The sequence below is a fragment of the Typopeltis vanoorti genome, chromosome 7, assembly GCF_054136105.1.
Source record: "Typopeltis vanoorti isolate ZY-2024b chromosome 7, IOZ_Tvanoo_1.0, whole genome shotgun sequence".
NCBI lineage: Eukaryota > Metazoa > Arthropoda > Arachnida > Uropygi > Thelyphonidae > Typopeltis > Typopeltis vanoorti.
In genome coordinates this window covers 78,606,093-78,626,558 of record NC_143555.1, presented here as the reverse complement: position 1 = coordinate 78,626,558, position 20,466 = coordinate 78,606,093, and the positions used below count along the sequence as shown (strand labels likewise).

Here is a 20,466-nt window from a genome sequence, read left to right as displayed (position 1 = left end):
GTGTAGTAGGGCTTTAGCACCTTCTTTATATAAACGTTCATGTTTATATAAAGATCTATGTAAATGTTTTGTCTTTTCCTAATGGATCCTATGGTTTGGTTTTCAACTCCGTGTTGAGCGAGGCCAGATTTCTGTGGTTTGAAAAGACGAATGTGTTCCTGATGTTCCGAAATGAGTTTCTGAACAGATCTACCTGTCTGGGAAATTGTCATACAAAAGTATGGGAAATTGTCATACAAAATTGCGTAAAATAATCTCTTTATACGTGTTATCTTTTTTTTTTTTCAGTTATATTTTAATTTAATTCTATAACACGCTATTGCACACATATTGAGATTCAATTGTAATCATGTGCCCTAACTGTATGTTTGAATTACTGTACTGAGGATGTCCCAAGATACTTGGGATGAAATATTTACATATTAAAACTTATCACTTGGTTAGTATGTGTTTTTTTTTTAGTGATGAATTCACCACAGGTTTCATTCTATAAAAAAAAAAAAAAAAGCCACACATTCACCATAGCTTAGTTTTTCCTTTTAAGTTATCTGAAATTCGATAGCATCAATTAACTATATTGAATTTCAGATAGAGAGGAAAGGAAATGGAAGATTATACATAATGTACTTAAGCAACCGGTAAAAACTGATAACTTTCTGTCCAGAAAATGTTAAATTTTCAGCTTTTCTTAATTATCAGATTTTATTAAGTTTGGTGAAATTGATTATGGTATCATGCATTGTCTGTGGAATGTGATATATTCTGTATTCTTTTATCTTTTCTGTATTCTTTGCATTTTACATAGTTATTACTTTGTTATGCATTCAGCTTCCAGAATATTGACTGACAATTTCCTCCAGTGTGTCCTCTGTGAGACAAGTTTTTACATAACCTCACACCAAAATATAAAAAGAAATAAGAATTCTTTCCATTCCATATGTTAGATTCAGGACATCTGCATTATCTTCTTTCAAGCACTGAAATAATTATGCAAAAAGTACATGACAAGTTATTCAAATATTACTATTGCACTGAAAATTATTTTAATCAGAAATTCATTTATTTTTAGACAGAGAGTATTATGAAGGCCAAGTGGCCTGAAGCTGGACCTGTTGATGATATTATACTCAAATCATCCCAGTATTTAATGGATTCAGCACATGAATTCCGACTACGACTTAAAGCATATATCCAGAGTAGCAGCAAAGCTAAGGTATATTGATTAACATGTGTTGTAGTTTTCTTTATTATGTGTTATATATTATAGTTCATCTACAGACTTCATTGTTAAATGGAAATATCATTAGTGTGTATATACACTATCTACAAATAATTGTCTGGACACTAACAATTTACAGTTGATACTAGCAGACGAAACCTAATATTGGGTCTGGCCCACCGTTGGCTTTGATCACCTCCTGCACCCTTTGAGGGAGGCTTCCCACCAATGTGCAGCAGACAGGTGGAATTTGTCTCCATTTCTCCATCAAAGCAGCACTGAGTTCAGTGACAGATCGAGGATGTGCTGCTCTCGACCTCAATCACTGCTCAAATTCATCCCACAGGTGTTCGATGGGGATTGAGGTCAGGACTCTGCACAGGCCAGGGTAGTCATTTAATACCCATCTCTTCATACCATCCATAACAGCTGCAACTTTGTGGCATGGGGCATTGTCGTCTTGATAGTAACACGTCCATTCCATAAAAACTCCACAGTGTAGGCAGCAGTACCTGATTATCCAGAATATCAAGGTACTGAGCTGCCTTCATGGAACCACAGACAACAACCAGTGGTCCCACTCCAAACCAGCTGAATGCATCTTGCACCATTACTCCTCCACCACCAAACTTTACTGTGAGTAAAAAACACTGTGTTAACGAGCATTCACCAGGCTGCCTCCACACTCTACCATCAGACTGGAAACAAGTGAATCTTGATTCACTGCTCCATAATACCATTTTCCACTGATCATTTGTCCAGTTCACACGCTCTTTGCACTGTGCTAGATGAGTTGCCTTGTTTGTTGCCCTTGTGATATTTGGCTTGTGTGCAGCTGCTCTTCTGTGGAAACCCAGTAAATTGAGTTCTTTTTGTACAGTATTAGTGCTCACCATGGTGTTACTGGCACTCTGGAACTCATCACAGATGGTCTGTGCCAATTGTAGCCAGTTTTTGCATGCCACATGTTGTAAACACCCCTCTGTCCCTGTCAGTCATTTTCCGTGGTTGCTCTGGGTGTTTTCCTGCACTAGTGATGTCAGAACATTTCCATTTGTTGATCACATTGCCAACTGTTGATTTTGGATGCTCCAGTCGAGCAACAATGGCAAGTATGGACATGCCACCAATATTACAGCCCATGATGACACCTCTCTCGAAGTCACTGAGTTTGTCTTGTTGCCATACCACCTGTATTCAACTGCTATAATGACATACTGCTTCCTACTATCTGTAACCGGTTTTTATGTTATTAACAACCCTGGAATGTTCCATAACTTCAAATAATAGGGGTATCCAGACAGTTATTGGTAGATAGTGTATATTCTATAAGAGATTATATTTTTAATTTCATGCTAATTCCTGAGATATTTATTGTGTAAAAAAAACAGTATATAAGAACGTTTTAAAATAGAATTAAATTTGAGCAGCTTTTACAGGTAAACTGTAGACTAAACTTTGGAGTCTCCATGACAAACTCTGAAGAAGACATTGATTCAGCTAAGGAGGTATGTGGTGAAGTTGTCTGTAAGGATAAAAAAAAAAAAAAAAAAAAAAAAGAAGAAGAAAAGTTCCTAGATAAGTTGGCAGAAGCCCTAAAAGAATACAGAGAAAAATGTAAGAGGGCTAAGCTATGTGTAAAAGTAGCTAATCAAAAGTCATGGCAAGACTTTGGTAAGAATATAGAAAATAAATATCGGGACGGTGGCAAAGTCTTTCCTTCTCTGTTTATCACCAGCTTACACATACTGGCCAATATATATAAAAAAAACTAGGTGTCATTGGCACACTAAAAAGAGGGCCTTAAAGATTTGCTCGAATTAAAAGTTATCAGTAGTACCTTTCTGAAAACTACGTAGAATTGACTGGGAAAGGCACCTGTTCTTAACATCAAACCAAAACATGGAATGTTTTGGTTTGATGTTAAGAACAGGTGCCTACTGTATGGTATGAATGCAAATTTAAAGAGATCCGTGAAATTCATCATCCACCCTAGTCTTAACAATAATGGTGGCCTAAAAATCACAAGAATATGAATGGCACATATTCTAGCCAAATAATGATTTGGTCTAAGAGTTAATTATAATTAATCTAGGATCTTAGCCTTAATATAACAAACAGTTATGTTAAATTATTGATTAGGCCACTAATTTTGCTGTATTAAAATTATTGATATGAATTTATTCTCTAAATGAGCTTTAATGTAGTTTTTTTTTCCCCCTTCACTAGACATCAGGCCAGTCTAATAACAGCTAATCAAATCATTGTCACTTGGGCATACTGTTTGAAATGTACAAAGATCAAAATGTTGGGAAATTAAAATAATTATTCCTAACACAGTTGTAGTCTCCATAATTTACCAAAATGAATATTTAAAATGAAGATATTAGAAAGGAACTTGACATTGTTGGTATTTAAGTATGTGTAAGCAGAGCTAACCTGAGGTGGTATGGCCACTTAATAGAATGGATGAGGAAAAATTAGCAAAACAGGTGTTTGATGCCAAGATGGCAGGAAAGAGATGCAGAGGAAGACTACGGTCAAGGTGAATTGATTCATTCCGAAGTGCCTTAGAAGTACAAAATGTTAAATATGACGATATTGGAGAGCTGACAAGTAATAGACTAATTTGGAGAAAAAATTGTGGATAGAAGATTAATGATCATGTAAATTTAATCGTGTAGTGCTGTCATAGAAGCCTGAATCATAGAACCCTTTTGAGTGTACATATCAGGAAATTGATGATGATTCATCTACAGGCTTCATTGTTAAATAGATACACATGGAAATGTGATTCTGGTGTATATATAGAGAGAGATTCTATTCTTAATTTCATGCTAATTCCTGAGGTATTTATGGTGTAGGATAGTGTCTTAATATCTAGATTAACCTCCCAACCGGCTGATGTGGATGAAATAGTCAGCTCTCCCTAGCTTTTTTCACGGATCAATACTTCGTCGGCATTCTGCCTTTTATCATGCCATTACCTTCCTCCGCCGTTAATCTCATTACGGCTATTCTATAGCCATTAGTGGATTAACTGTTGCTGAGTGACCTTTGTGTCCCCCTGTCTTTACGTCTATTGTGTTGCTTAGAATTTCATTTACTCTCCTAAGCTATTTGACCTTTTTTGCCTCTGAAATAATTTATTGTGTCTCTTCTCAAAAATTGAAATGAATTTCACATATGCGAAAAAAATCAATCCTGAAATGACCACCGATCAGCCTTTGCAACGAATCTATTTAGTGATAGTAAATTTGGTGTATTTTATTCTACAAATCAGTGCACAGGAAGAGTTGCGCTGATTGTTCTTTCACTTTTCTTATAATATAGAAAAATTTTTTTTCGAATTTCAGAATTTTCAAATGTTTGCTTTGAAAATATTATGTCAAATATTTATATTTTTAAATAATGCTTATTGAAATAAATATATCCTTTTGCTTTCATTTCTAGCCAAATAGCATTATATGGATCATCACATTTCAGTTTTAGAAACAATTTTTTGTTATTCATAAAGACAAAATAAAAAATAATGTTAAAATGCCAAATTGCATTACTCAATTTCCGATTGTGTGTCTTTTTGGTATCAAAAATTTATATCCAATGATATTTTAGCAGTGATTCTTCGTCTTCGTCTGAGCCTTCATCTTTTATTTATTTATTTATTTGTATTATGCATATTACGATAATATCCAGTGCATATCCTCGTAGATATGTTGAAAATCTAATGTGAAAAATATCATATATGGAATGATTCAAAATTTTTGCTCATTTTGAAGATTTTTTAATGCCCCCCCCCCCCTTTTTTTTTTTTTTTTTTTTTTTTTTTTTTTTTTTTTTTTTTTTTTCCTCTCCTGGAACTCAATTGCATAACTACCCTAAATTTCTATGCAGGTTTGAAAGCTTTTCTAGACAGTATTCAAAATCAATTACTTCATTTTACCATTTTGACAAAAGATATATGGCAATCAGATTGTACCGTGAAGCTTCTAATTCTGTAGTATTTATTTGCAATCTAAAACCAGCTGTTCTACTGTCTGCTGAAATTATGTGATTAGAAATAATATGCTATATTTTCACCATGCAAAATTGTTTATATGCATACCACACAAAAGAAAGTTCAGTAGTATTATTTTTGTTTGTTTTTCTTTAAAAAAATCTAAATATTACTACTTCTGCTGCTGGAAGCTATTTCTGAAATAAATACTTGGTAATATCCTCTTAGCTGGAGGAAAAGTTGAAGGCTTATTACTCTCAGTGCTATTGAGAAAGAAAGGAAAGAACACTCAAGTCGCACTAAAGTGCCTCAGGCTGTAGTGCAGAATATATCTAGAATGTCTTCTTTCCTTTTCGATTGTTGATTACCACTATCCTAACAGAAATACTGACATTTCGTTTACATGCTTATACATTATTTATGTCAAAATAATTGCTTAATTTATAATGATCAGTTTCACTTTTATTATCGAAAAATTAGAAATTATATTATACAATTATCTTGAAAAAGAGGATTTGAATTATTTTCAAAGAAAAGGTGCATTTGCGTTTCATAATCTTCTTTTTTTTTGGGGGGGGGGAGATATAGACCTAATCAATCTGCGGATATTTCAGAGAATTTATTTCATAAATCATTCGCAAGACAGCTGTTACAAACGTAAATCACTTGGGGAACATACCCATTCATTTTAGTGTAAAATAGTAGCAAAGGTTCAGTTAATTTAGATATGTAATCTAGAAGAAAATGTTATGTCTGCTGAGATTAGAATCTTATGTGAATAATTTTTTGACATGATTTCTCTATTCGTTATGATGTAACCAATCTCCAGATTTTTTCCCTCCTGCAGACTCCATGTTATATGCAGTGATTTTCTTCTTTGTACTACAAGAAAAAAAAATCAGATAACAGAAGAAAAATATTTTCTTCTGTTATCTGAGAAGTATTTTCTTTTCCACTGGCTGAATTTACAATGTTCATTCTTTGTGTTTTGAAGAGAAAGTGAAAATGACTTTTTTCTTACTTTGCCATTATAACATCTGATATAATTATAAGAGTGGCATTTTACCGTTTTTCTCCCAGCCGAGAAACAGAAATAAGGTAGTAATAATATTGTTGATTATGTCAAACTTCATTGTAGCAGAAATTTTTATTACAAAACTTTGTAATATATATATATCTCCGAAACAAGAAATTTGGAACCCATATCACATCAATGTTGAGTGTTGGCAAGGTGAAAATGTTCCTGTTATTATTTATATATTTCATTTATTAACCTTCCAAACGGCCAGGATGTCTATAGACGTCCAATTAAATCTGGATATGATTCAGCCCACCTGTTTAAAGAACCAGGATAAGAAGTGCAATTTGACCGTCCTGTCCATTAGAAGGTGTGATAAACCTTCACGCTGAAGAGAACGGTTAATCGGATTATCTCACGTTCGTAGCTACCTCTCAGTTGCCTATAACAAGAAATGCAGATCCTTGTTCTATGCTGGTCAACTGGATTTTAGTTATATAGGATAGACTGAAAATATAGAAATTATTTATATTTTTGTTTTCTCTATTTATTGTACAATACAATTTTAATTTCTGGACAAAATAAAGGTCTTGCATAATTTCTTCACTTAAATATCGCCTTACCTTGGAGAACCAATTTCATTTTTAATTTTTTTGCGCTAATTTTTTTCTAATCACTTTCTAGACAAAACATTATTCTTTGTTCTCGAAGAAATTAATTCACGATAATTATTTGAAATATTCTTTTAAAAAAAGAAAAGAAAACCGGCTGCCGACGTTCCAGATTATATTATTTTTATTTTCGTACAAAACCATCGAAATCGAATAATACTTCACAGATTTCCTTTAGGACACTGGAGCAACTTTGCTTTATAGAGAATAACGTGAAATTCTTTAATCATATCACTAAATTTTTTCTTTATATTATATAGTAATCTACTGTTCTTTGTACTTTCACTTTCTTGGTTTTCCTGTATAATTGGTCATTACAAAATGAAATTAACAGTTATAGATATTTACTGCATAATTCAGATATTTTATTCTCCAATTTTTAAAGTAAGCGATACATTTGCTTATTTTTATCATTCAAAATATGTATATGAAATGCATCAAATGTGAAATTTCATTTCCTTTCACAATACAAATGAACTTTATTTCGACTTTGATAGCATCACACCCCCCCCCCCCCCCCCTCCTATTGCAACATTACCAGACACCCGAAAGCTGTTATGAAACATAGGTACAGTTTTTATTTCATTCGTGATTTTTCCATAATAATTGTTCCACGTAACGTTTAATTTTTTCGACACAGAAACTAAGTTTTGATTATTATAAATTTGCAAATTATAAATATGAAAATATACATATTATTTTCCTATTATTATAAATCCGGAAGTTATGTGACGTTGGCTAATAGGGTAAATTAATATTTAAAAACACTGTCATCCTACAAATGCAAAATCAGAATATGCTTCGAATGTCTGCTAATCAATCAGAAAGACGGAAAAACAGAACAAGGAATTTCTGCCTGTAAAATATTCAGTTATTGCACGAGGTACTTTAGTGTGCTGCCTTCTGGGCATGTTCTTTTGATCTGGTTCCCAGTGGTGGTGGGGGAGGGGAGAGTTGGTAATGAGATGGCAAGCAAGAGCAGCAATAGCAGTAATTTTTTTCAGGATAATTATCAAATAATTTAGGATTTTTCGATAATAAAAGTGAAACTGATCACTATAAATAAAGAAATCATTTTTGGTATAAATACTTCATCAGCCTGTAAAAGAAATGTCAGTTTTACTGTTTTAGGATATCTGAACAACAGAAAACGAAACAAGACATTCTTGCTTGAGGTAATTTAGTGTGACTTCTAGGAAACTTTCTGTCTTGTGTTTCTCAAAAGAGTAATCTAAGACTTTTAGCTTTTCCTCTAGGTAAGAGGATTATTGTCCAGCATTTCTAAGACGTATTTCAGAAATAGCAATCGGCAGAAATAGAAGTAGTAATATTTAGATTTAAAAAAAAAAAAAAGAAACAGAAATAACACAATTGAAATTTCTTTGTGTGGGTTTTACATGTTGAAAATACAGCATAGTATTTCTAAATCTTAGAATAATTTCAGCAGACCGCTGATTTCAGATTCAAAGAAAGAGTACAGAATTAGAAGCTTCGATATACAACAATATTATTGCTTTATTTCTTTTGTCAAAACGGTAAACTGAAATAAGAGATTTTGAATACGGTCTGAAAGCTTTCAAAGCTATAGAAATTTAAAGTAGTTATGCAACTCAGTTCCAGGACAGCAGGGGGGGGGGGGGGGTTTGCAGTAAAAAATCCTAAAAATGAGCATAAAATTTTAATCATTCCATACAGGATATCCTTCCTATTATATTTTCAACATATCTACAGTGGTTAAGCACTGGATATTATAGTAATGTGCATCCTACAAAAAAAAAAAAAAAAAAAACCTCTGTTGCAATTTTCAGCAAAAGAAGAAGGCGAAGAGTCTCTGATAAAATACCATTAGGTATAAATTTTTGATACTGAAAAAGATACAATATCGGAAACCGAGTAATGCAGTTTATAATCATTTGTTGTTCATAAAATATAAAAAAAAAAACAATCGTTCCTGAAATTGAAATGTGACAATCCATATAAAGGTATTTTGCAAAGAAAGAAAGCAAAATGTCATATTTATTTCACTAAATGTTATTTAAAAATATAAATATTTGACAAAATATTTTAAACGTAAACAAACATTTGAAAATTCTCAAAAAAGAATCTATATTGTCAGTAAAGTGGAGGAAATTAACTATTACTGAAGTATGTTCATTGCAAAGGCTGAGCTATGGTCATTTCAGGATTGATTATTTATTTTGGCAGTGTGAAACTTCTATTTTTGTAAAGAGACAAAAGAAATAAATTGTTCAGCAAAAAAAAAAAAAAAAAAAAAACGATCAAATATCCTAGTACAGTGAAGAAAATTCAAAGTAACAGAGTACATGTAAAGACAAGTGACAAAAGTCGCTCGACCACAGTTAATCCACTAATGGCTCTCAAATCGCCGTTAAGGGATTAACAGCGGAGGAAGGTAAATACTTGATAAAAGATAGAATGCCGATGAAGTTTTGATCCATGAAAAAAGTCTGGGGTAGTCTTGCTATTTCATCCACCTTGGCCAGTAGGAGGGTTAACTAGGGGGGCTATGCCCAACCCCCCTGTGTTCCGGACTGGTAGGCCAGTTCTCCTTGAATTCTGATGACTCGAACTTTGAAGACTCGAAACTGGAAAGAGTATTCCAGTTCCTCTTATATTTTATTCCTTTGAAAATATCATTGTGCCATAAAAAGAACTTAAAAATTAACCTTCAAGATGAAAAGGAAACAGTACATTCAGGTATCTCTCTATCAATATTTGTAGTCCTGAAAAGGACTGTTTTGATGGCCCTGAAAACAAACATTTTTATTTTATACTGTTCAGAATTTAAAATTCTTGAACAGTGGGGAACACCCTAAAGCAAGGGTAAACACACAAAGCAGTTTTACACTCAGGGCACCGGATTTTTGTTTCCTTTCTGATATTTTTTTTATTACATACATAACATTTGCGTGCAGGTTTTTTTTTATTAGCCGTTGGTGGTAGATTTTCGGGATAATGGTTGGAGTTAGCAGCGTACAACCTCAGACGTCTGGCAGGATTTCCTGTTTTTCTGCTTCCTGAAGAAGGCGCATGTGCATACAGCAATGCTTTCGCAATTTCTATTCTGTATTCTAGATATGTTATGGTAGACAAACATTTTTTTCTTGTGCAGGAGGAAACTGTTCCAAATAACGAAATCCAATATATGGCCAAACACTTTTTTGTAATATTTTTTATGCTGTTTCCTCATTACAGAGTAGAATGATAGCTGCTGATCGCACCTGTCGACTCCACCCATAGTGTCGTTGTATGCACACACACACAGCAATGGGTTTTTCTTTCTTCAAACAATGCTTCTCCAAGGATTCTGTTGATGGATTGTGCAGGGAAGACAGCAGAAAAACATCTTTTTTGTCTTTCCAACGTAGTGCAAAGACTTTCCCTCGCTGATAAGCTCGGATTTCCCCCTTCGATAGCTTTCCTGAAGCCAGATCTGGAGGCATATCTTACCTTTTTGCATTTACAGTACCATAACTATCTGTACGATACTGTAAAAGCAAATTAGCGAGTTCAGGACACATATAGTACTTATCCATTGTAATGCAGTAACTTTTCCCCAGTAAAGGGTCTAGTAACTGCATTACTGCACGCATCGACAAGGGGAGATCCGAATATTTATCATGCTCGATTACAGTTTGCTTTCCCATATAAGATTTGAAATCCCAAAGATATCCACTTTCCGATTCGCAAAGCATAAAAAATTTACTCCATACTTCGCTTTCTTTTTGGGAATATACTGCTTACATTTCAGTCTACCTTTGAATGGCATAAGGCTTTCATCAATACTCAAGTCTCTCTCAGGAATGTAGAATGATTTACATTTCTGATGGATTTTCATCATAAAATCATAAATTTTGTTGAGGACTGGGCAAGGATGTGTTGCCTGATCGTATTCTTCGTTATTCTGAAAATGCAAATACTTCATGATGAGACTGAATTGTTTTTCAGTCATAACATCATGAAACATTGGCGTGTTCAGAATCCAGTCTGTAGACCAGTACATTTCGAGAGCAGGCTTTTTCACGATACCTTGCACAATCAAGAGTGCTATAAATGTAAGGAGCATGTTGATATCTATTGGGCTCCAAAGTTTACTGCGAGAATGCGGACTGTACTCAACTTGCTGATGTTATTGCCAAGCATAAAGGTTAGTCTGTTCCACTATGAAGGAAAGAATATCATCGTCTAAAAATAGATGGAAAGAGCTTAAAATATTGCTGGAGTCAAAGGCTTCAGTAATTTCTGGCTTACCTATGAAGGGAAACTGTGGACAAGCTGGTGTACGTTCAGTGGCGATCACCCATTTTCTGCATGAAGACATATCTAAAGTACATGCAGAATCGCTATCTTCAGAGCTAGAAAGATTTCTCTCCTCATCGGTAGAAAACGAGCTGCTCGAAAGGTGAAGGCTCCAACTTTTCTGTATCCCACGAAGTTTTTATTTCTTACCCTGAGTGTCACTGCTACTGCTGTTGCTGCTTGCCATCTCATAAATGAATTGTGTCTTGGGTATACTTACTAATTATTCCTTTCTGCCCACGGAGATTACTAACCCCCACTGAGAAACAGAACAATAGAACATGCAGCACACTAAAGAGCCTCAAGCAATATCTGAATATTTTACAGGCAGAAATTTCTTGTTTGGTTTTCCACTTTCTTCTTTCTGATATTGCATTTGAAGGATGACAGTGATTTTAAATATTAATTTCTCCTATATCCGAATATCACATAATTTCCTGATTTATAATAATCAGGAAATAATATGTATATTTTCTGATTTATAATTTGCTAATTTATTATAATCACCACATAGTTTCAGTATCAAAAAATTAAAGTTATGCGGAACAATTACTAGAGAAAAATAATGAATTAAATAAAAACTGTACCTATGGTTCGTAACAGTTTTCGGGTGTGTGATAGTAATGCAACAGGGGGTGGTAAACTATCAGAGGCGAAATAGAGTTCATTTCTATTGTGAAAGGAAATGAAATTTCACATTTGATGCATTTGATATATATATTTTGAATGATAAAAATAAGCAAATGTATTGCTTACTTTAAAAATTGGAGAATAAAATATCTGAATTATGCAGAAAATATAAATTTAAATCATAACTGTTAATTTCATTTTGTAATGACCAATTATACAAGGAAACCAAGAAAGTGAAAGTACAAAGAATGGTAGATTACTATACAACATGTGGAAAAAATTTAGTAATATGATTAAAGAATATCATGTTATTCTCAATAAAGCAAAGTTGCTCAAGCGTGTCCTAAAGGAAATCTGTGAAGTATTATTCGATTTCAATGGTGTTGTACAAAAATAAAAATAATATAATCTGGAATGTCGGCAGCCGGTTTTCTTTTTTTTTTTTTAAAAGAATATTTCAAATAATTATCGTGAATTAATTTCTTCGAGAACAAAGAAAAATGTTTTGTCTAGTAAGCGATTAGAAAAAATTAGCGCAAAAAAAATAATAATTAAATTGGTTCTCCAAGGTAAGGCAATATTTAAGTGAAGAAATTATACAAGATCTTTATTTTGTCCAGACATTAAAATTGTATTGTACAATAAAAAGAGAAAACAAAAATATAAATAATTTCTCTATTTTTAGTCTATCCTATATAACTAAAATCCAGTTACCCAGCATTGAACAAGGAAGTGCGTTTCTTGTTATATGGCAGCTAGGAACGTGAGATAATCCGATTAACTGTTCTCTTCAGCATGAGGGTTTATCACACCTTCTAATGGACATGACAGTCAAATTGCACTTCTTTCAACAGGTGGGCTGAAACATATCCAGATTTAGCTGGACGTTCTGGCCGTTTGGGAGGTTAAAAGGTTGCACCATGATGCATTTTAGATGGGCATAGCTTTACTAACAATTGGTAGTGAAAGGCTGAGGAAAATGTTTATTCTTTGTGAATCACACTAATATAATTTTAATTATATTAGTGTAATTTAAAAAAAAAAGAAAGAGGGGGAGGGCATAGAAATCCCTTCAGCTATACATGCAACACAACATTAATCAGATATCATGCTAGCTGGGCATTTCCTGGTAGACAAAGCCTTTGCTACTTCATCAGGGAGCTTGTAGGAGTCAGGTATTGGAACAACATCAGTATAATTAAAGATAACCACTACCTATGTGATGAGCATAATGGAAAATAAGTGAAGCTGGTAGAAGAATCAGAGAAATACCATGGTGACATAATTTTTGTTACAACCAAAACAGATATCTTGCACATCTCAATGAATGAATGTTGCTGATGTAAATTTACTCATATAGATTTGGTCACTTTGAGTATCTTGGAAGTGAGGAATTGGTGGAAAGGATCCTGAGTGAATGAGTGACTGAAATCGCAACAGGTCTGAAGAATGCATCCTGTGAGGATGGAGTTAAGTTATGTGGGTTACATTATTTCAGTGACAAAAAAGAGGATGTGATAGAAATATAGAGACCAAATACCTAATGATAATAAATTAGGATGCTTCCCATCCATCTAGTAGATAATATTACAGTTACTGCCTCTTGATGGAAACTCTGCATGTTTTGATGGCATTCGAGTAGAGCAGTATATACCGTATTTTCCGGTGTATAAGACACACTTTTTTTACCTTAAAAATTCATCTTAAAAATGGGGTGTGTCTTATATAATGAAGGTAAAGATTGTTTCCTCTTTTCAAAGTCATACGCACTCCCTTTTATGTTCCAAGATCTTTGTAGGCGGTTAATGGTGCAATCAAATTGATGCGTGACCTTCATGTGACTTTTAGCGCTTCATTTGCTAAGAACGGGGAGTCCCTATTCAAGTTTCATAATATCTTATCCAAGTAATCAGTTACCGATGTTTATCAGTATTGAGTTGACGTGTTGAGATATTTTGTGTTCAGTTTGATATTTCCCCTAGATTTTAGTGAAAAAAACAGGCGACATTCATATTCTTCAAGTTACAAATTGCAGGTTGTAAAATATGTGGAAGAACACGGGAATAGGGAAGCTGAAAGATATTTTGGACCTCCGCCTACAGAAAAAATGATTAGAACGATTAGAAGGTTTTTCCCAGAAAATTGTATTAAATTTCTTGGGTGCATCTTATACACCGGAAAATATGGTATTGGTGAAGATCAAGGCCAAGCATGAACACAAGAAGGTTCCCTCTATTTGAATGAGATGTTTGCTTCTTTCATCTCTTGTTGCTTATCCCTAATTTAAGAATAAACTATGAAAAATGGAAAAAACTTGTATGGAAAAATTGTTTATTAGTAAAATTAGAATGGCAGTTAATAACAAATATTCTAAAAAACATCACCTTAGTACTAGTGTAAATGAAACCAAAAACAAAGTCAATATTTTCCAAACTAGTGTGTATTTAAAAAGTACTATCTCTCATGAAGGATATAAATATAGACTATCAGATCAGGTTTTAAGAAGGATTTTTGTCTTATTCCATTGAACTCTATGCTTGGTGGAGATAGCATGTTCAGTAAGGCCAGGCTGTTCAGGTTCGTGATATTTTGTATACAACTTGTGTTTTGGGACAAATAAAAGCAGATCTTCCAATTTGTCCATGATATGATAAACCACAAGAACAAGGAATCTGGTAAACACCTGGAAAGCTAAGAGGAGGAAGCTTGTCTTTAGGAGATGTGAGAAAAGGAGATTTTTCTGACAAGATGAAAGACAACAGAAATGTTCAGTGGTTTTAAAATTTTCGCTATATGTTTGGAAATCCTTTGCTCAGAAGGGAGAGGGGGATTCTGTAGAAGTGTGTCCAAAGAACACAAAGATTGGGAATGGTGTATTAATATCTTGATAGTTCAAGATTTTTGATTAAGGGGATGGTGTGATTCTGCTTGGATATAATAAATATAGTATGGGAGAGAATATGAAAGATCTCCAAAGAAGTGAGATTGAAAATTGTTGGTTGCTTTCTATATATGACAGAACCGAGCTAAGGAGTGCTTTGATAACAAATGATTCAATGTGCAGCTGTGTAGAAGAAATGGATGTGAATTTTTGTATGTATGTGGGGTGCATTTGATGAACGGTGTATAAGAGAGACAGCCTGCACTTGAATGGATTTGGCATCAGGGCCCTGGAAAAATTGCTTATTGAGATGAGACCTAATGCAGTACCCTAGAGATTAGTCCATTAGGATGCATCTAACAGGAGATGTTCAAAATTATTTGCTGATGATACAAAGATAGGCAAGGCAATCAGGATATTGTAGTTATCCGGTACTTAATGATTTGAATAGCTGGAAATTTGGGCAAATAAAAATGACAGTAAGTTCAATGTTAGCAAGGTTATGCTAGATGAGGCTATGGGTCTTGACATTGTGGTGGATAGGAATTTGAAGTTTGGAAGTCACATAGCAAAAATGTAAGGGCAACTCAGAGAATAATTATGATATTGAAACACACCTTGACATGTAAGGATAAGGGAAGTCATTTTGCTTCTTTACAAGGCCTTGATATGACCATGCGTGAACTACTGTGTGGAAAGGTTACAAAGATTATATCAGGATTATGGAATGTAGATTGTGGACAGATTGAGAGTATGTGGGCTACTGGCTCTTGGTTAGCAGGAGAAAGAGACATGATATGATAGAGGTCTACAAACTTCTGAATGGGCATTATATGATATTACCTAATTAAATTTTTTCATTATATGGAAGATGGAGCATCCATGTAAGTTTGTTCACAAAAGAAAGTAGTAAGAGTTAGATTTTTCTCTTACAGAACAGTGAGTGAGAGGAACAGTTTGCTTCTTGAAGTGGTGAGTGCTTCTAGTCTGAATGATTTTAAGAGAAAGTATGACAGCTGGTTTGGATAATGTATAGCTTCCCCTCGATGAGTCCTTACTTTCCTGGAGGTCTCAGATAATGATAATAATAATAATAAAAGCCTGTATAAGTTTTTTTTTTTTTCTGAAAATTGTAGACCACCATCTAGACAATGAGTAATCAGTAGATCCGAAAAGGCTATTTGATTACACCTTCTTTTTCTAAGGTGAACTGGATCCTAGGATAAAGGACATTTATTTTGAATAGAAACTGCTGTAATGCAGAAGAAGAGCCATTCCATATTGCAAAAATTTCATTGACATATCTGTACCATCGTGTAGGTCTTGATGAAATATTGTCAAGGCGACATTACTCAGTGTTCAATTAAAAAAAAGTTTACAATAGCTGTCCCTTCAGTCTGTTTAATATACGATGCAGTCCATGACTGGTCTTAATGGAATATCAGGTTAATGAACTTTTGGCAAACTATATAATCTCAGAAGATGAGCATAGAAGGGCTTGTCTACTCATGATATTTCAATCTTGGAACAAGCTTGTCCATAATAAACTTCATTTAAGTCTTCTCACTTATCAACCATGAGAAGCACTAAAATAATGCATTAATTTGTGGATCAGAAAAAAAATCCAACCTTAAATCAACAAAAATTATGATTGGATTAAAAGAAAACAAATCCAACCAACAACCGAAAGGAATGAGCTCTCTCATCCTTAGAACGTCACCCTAGAAGCCAAGAACACCCATCCCAGCCCCACTAGTGGGACTGTTTAAGACTTTAAGCTTGATTTTGTTGCTTCACTTCAGTATTACTTACCCACTGTACTAGTATACTCATGCATGTATCCATTTGTTTATTGTGCCCTGATAATGGCAATTTGACTTTGTCAAGATATCAGTAATATTAATTAAAATTTATTCTAATTAATAACATCATCAAATTCCAGATATGTACTCCCAGGTGGTGTATAGGATAATTATGATAGTACTACATGAAAAGTTACACCATTACTAACTTCCAATCAACAATTTTCTTCCAAATTAATCTGTTATCTATCAAACTCCAACATTATCAGATCCTCCATGTGTTAAGGCTTAAGTGGCTGGGAGGACATCATTTTGGAGGGTTAATGGAGCAAAGCTGGTATCGTGGGAAGTCAATTGAATAAATTCATATGGAATAAGAAAGAAATTAGTCGGAACACTGAATTAGCTGTATACAAGACTGTGTTCAAACCAATTTTAACTTATGGATCTGAGAGCTGGGTCAGAAGTAAAACACTTGACCAAAGACTAGAGACCGCAGATATGAGAGTCCTGAGAAAGATTAGAGGTGTGAACAGATGGCATCAATGGCAATATCATATTAAAAATGAGGATATTAGGAAAGAACTTGATATTGTCAGCATCCAGGAATGCGTTAGCAGAGCTAATCTCAGATGGTATGGTCACTTAAATAGAATGGGAGAGGAAAGATTAGCAAAACAAGTGTTCTCTGCCAGGTTGGCAGGAAAACGACCCAGAGGAAGACCAAGATATAGGTGGATTGATACGGTACAAAGTGCCTTAGACGATAGAAATATAAGATCTGATAATGTTGGAGTCTTGACAAGTAACAGACTGATTTGGAGGAAAATTGTAGATAGGAAGTTAGTGATGATGTAATTTTTTCATGTAGTACTGTCATATCCTGTACACCCCTTGAGGGTACATGGCAGGAATTTGATGATGATGATGATGATGATAATGGAGTTTTAACCGCACTAATAAGAAAGGATGAAAAACTAATTTTAATGCTTCCAATATTTTGAATCAGTGACTGAGACATCCTTAGGGAGTATAAATAACACTTGTAACACACAAAGACAACACAGTTCTCAATGAAACGCATAGGTGACTAAAGTCTTATCTAGGTGGTACACTCTCTATGGGCATTTGTAGGCAGCCTAGGATGTAAATTGGGACCTATTTTGATTACAACAACAATCATGGGTTCAACATCCATGGGTGTCTGATGCCATCTTGATAACTCTTCCACTGCATTCTATTTTGTGCAAGATGAAACTCTATACATTCAGTTTGTGTATAGAGTTTCTGCACCATTTGACGATGTCATCGCCCCATTCTCTTTTTGGTCTTCTTCTTAACAAGCGAATGTGCAAAAGATGTCCACGAAACAATAAAATTGCTAAAAATAATTAGATTTTTATAATTTTAATAATAATAATTTAACTTTTTTTCTAAAAATTTTCTACAATTTTTGGTAAATACTTTTTGCATAAAAAGGCTTACTCTCTTTATTATCATCATTGGGATCCAATGCACCACTTTTAGCGGATGCACCATAGTTTGGCGATCGGTGATCTAAACTATACCTTACTCTCCATTCAAAGAGGAATGATTCCCTCTTTTCATATTATCGTGTAAAATTCTGAATCCCATATTAAAAGAATGACAAGCCATGTAAACGATTCTGTATTCTTTAATGTGGTCTGGTTCAATGTATATAAATCATATCATATCAAAATTTCTTTGTCAGACATTTATAACATTCATTTATTGTTGCTTTTCAAATTGGAATAATCACTCTGACCTCTTTTGATTATTTTTGTTTGAATCTTCATTTTTCAAAAAAAAATTTAAATCAGCTAACGCCTTTTTATTCCCGTATACGGGGAGTAGGCGAGGCCATTTAGCCCTATCTAACTTTTGGAGACGTCCGCGCGGTTAGCCTAGTGGCTTTGCGCTTCGCAACCATATGCCTGGGGAAGGAGTGTCCTAGGTTCGATTCCCGTTGGAGACGTGAGGAGCTGAAAGATCTTCCTCAGGCATAGCTAAGTTAACCGGTCTTGGGCGCGGGCAGTAGGGTTTTTTCCGCCAGTTTAACTGGTGTTTTTCATCCCGCAAGCAGTCAAACCGGCCCCTTGAACACACAGGGATACAGCCAAGAATACCTTGAGGCATAGGAATGACCATTCTATCCTCGTATTTCGGTTACGAAATCCAAGCATGCTTGGAAGGTTGTGGGCCTTAAAGGCCTGTTAAAGCCATTGGGATAGATAGCTTTTGGAGACTGAGTGGGCAGTTCAATCTCCACTGGTACCAATCAGAGATAGATGGCCCAAGGCTATCACTAATTAAGCGGTACTCAGTGAAGAGAGACGGCTCAAATGTGCCGCCATCTCGTGGTCCCTAACCCTAACACAATATATTTAATGTCTGAAATAATGTGGGTTCTACGGCCGATTTTCTTGAGTTTACAGGACGAAAAACCCGAGTTTCCGGGAGGAAAAACCTGCTTGCCCGTGCCAGAGATCGACTAACTCAGGAACCGGTCGAAAAAAGGCTTAGAAAAATTTCCTCTAGTCGCCGCCTAGACTCGAAACCAAGTCTTCCTTCGTGCGGCTAAGCGCCATGGTTGACAAATGCCACATCCACTGAGCTACACAGGCTCTATAATGTATATTAGGGTTACCAAGTAATTTTATAAACGTTATTTTACTCCTAATCCCAAGTAAGCAAACAGTTAAGTTTGTGCCTGAACGTAGTTCAAGTCTAAAGGTGGTGCAACACCAGGGCAACTCATTGTAAAGATGGGTAAAGCTCTGATCACTCTTCTTAGTATATTTTCCATAATGTAAAGCACATCTCACTAAGAGATGTATAACCCTAATATACATTATTCCCAAGGTAAAAAAACTTATTTACATCTATATCTCCTCCAGAGATTCTTATTCAAAATAAAAACACCTTGTAGCAACTTGTATAGGTAAAGTTGATAAGGCTCTGTATTACTAAAACCTTGGTATATTTAGGGTCTAGCTACTCACTGAGGAGACCTCAAAAAAGGTTGAAACCAGTCTGGGTAGTGACCCCACCAATAATGTATTGCAGTATACATCTCTTAGTGAGATGTGCTTTACATTATGGAAAATACTAAGATTAGTGATTAGAGCTTTACCCACCTTTAGACTTGAACTATGTTCAGCTGCAAACTTAGCTGTTTGCTTACTTGGGATTAGGAGTAAAATAACCAAGTTTATAAAATTACTTGGTAACCCTAGTAAATTTATTTGTTTATTGACTGTGTCGACTGTGCCAGCAAGACTATACGTTGAGTGTGTGAGTATAAAATGTTGAACCAAAGACAATGCAGGTATCTTAATCACATTCTTATTCCCCACTTAAATTTACCATATTTTTAAATCAGTCGTGGCAATTAAATAAAATTTGTATATACCTTTCTCATACAGGTTTGAATTTTTTAGAGATAGTGCATTGACAAATTAGAGTTCAGTATGTTGTTTACAAGCCATTTATTTAAGCCTGAAGAGTATTTACATTATACACACAAGTAGACACAAATTCCTTACTACTCTAACTTTAGTTCTGAGCTAGCTTAAGACCCAAACATAACATTACAAGATTTTGAGACACATGCTGGTTAAGTATAAATCACTATTACTTATACAGTGTCTCACAAACATATTGCATGCAGTCTTTGCATACATTCACTATACATAGTTTCAGTTATACAAAATACTTACAAATTCCCCTTTCACAAACAGTCCGCCACGTTAATCAAATGTTCCACAAGAATCTTTTTATCTTTTACTTCACTCACTGTGTTGTTCCCTCTTTTCTTGACGAATCGACACAGTGTTTCCCTCGAGGTGGCGATCCAAATAGATGATGAACAAAGCTTCTCTTTTACACTCCAACATGAATGGCGATG

General features: G+C 34.5%; 1 protein-coding gene across 2 annotated transcripts in view; it reads left to right on the top strand.

Annotated features, from left to right (window-relative positions):
* The window catches only part of LeuRS (Leucyl-tRNA synthetase), a 388,197-nt gene that overhangs the window by 269,747 nt on the left and 97,984 nt on the right, over positions 1 to 20,466 (top strand). For both annotated transcript variants that reach the window (XM_090395982.1, XM_090395980.1), the window contains exon 21: positions 1,070 to 1,213. In XM_090395982.1, coding sequence (XP_090252108.1) covers positions 1,070 to 1,213 — 144 coding nt within the window. The remainder of the gene's footprint in view (positions 1 to 1,069; positions 1,214 to 20,466) is intronic.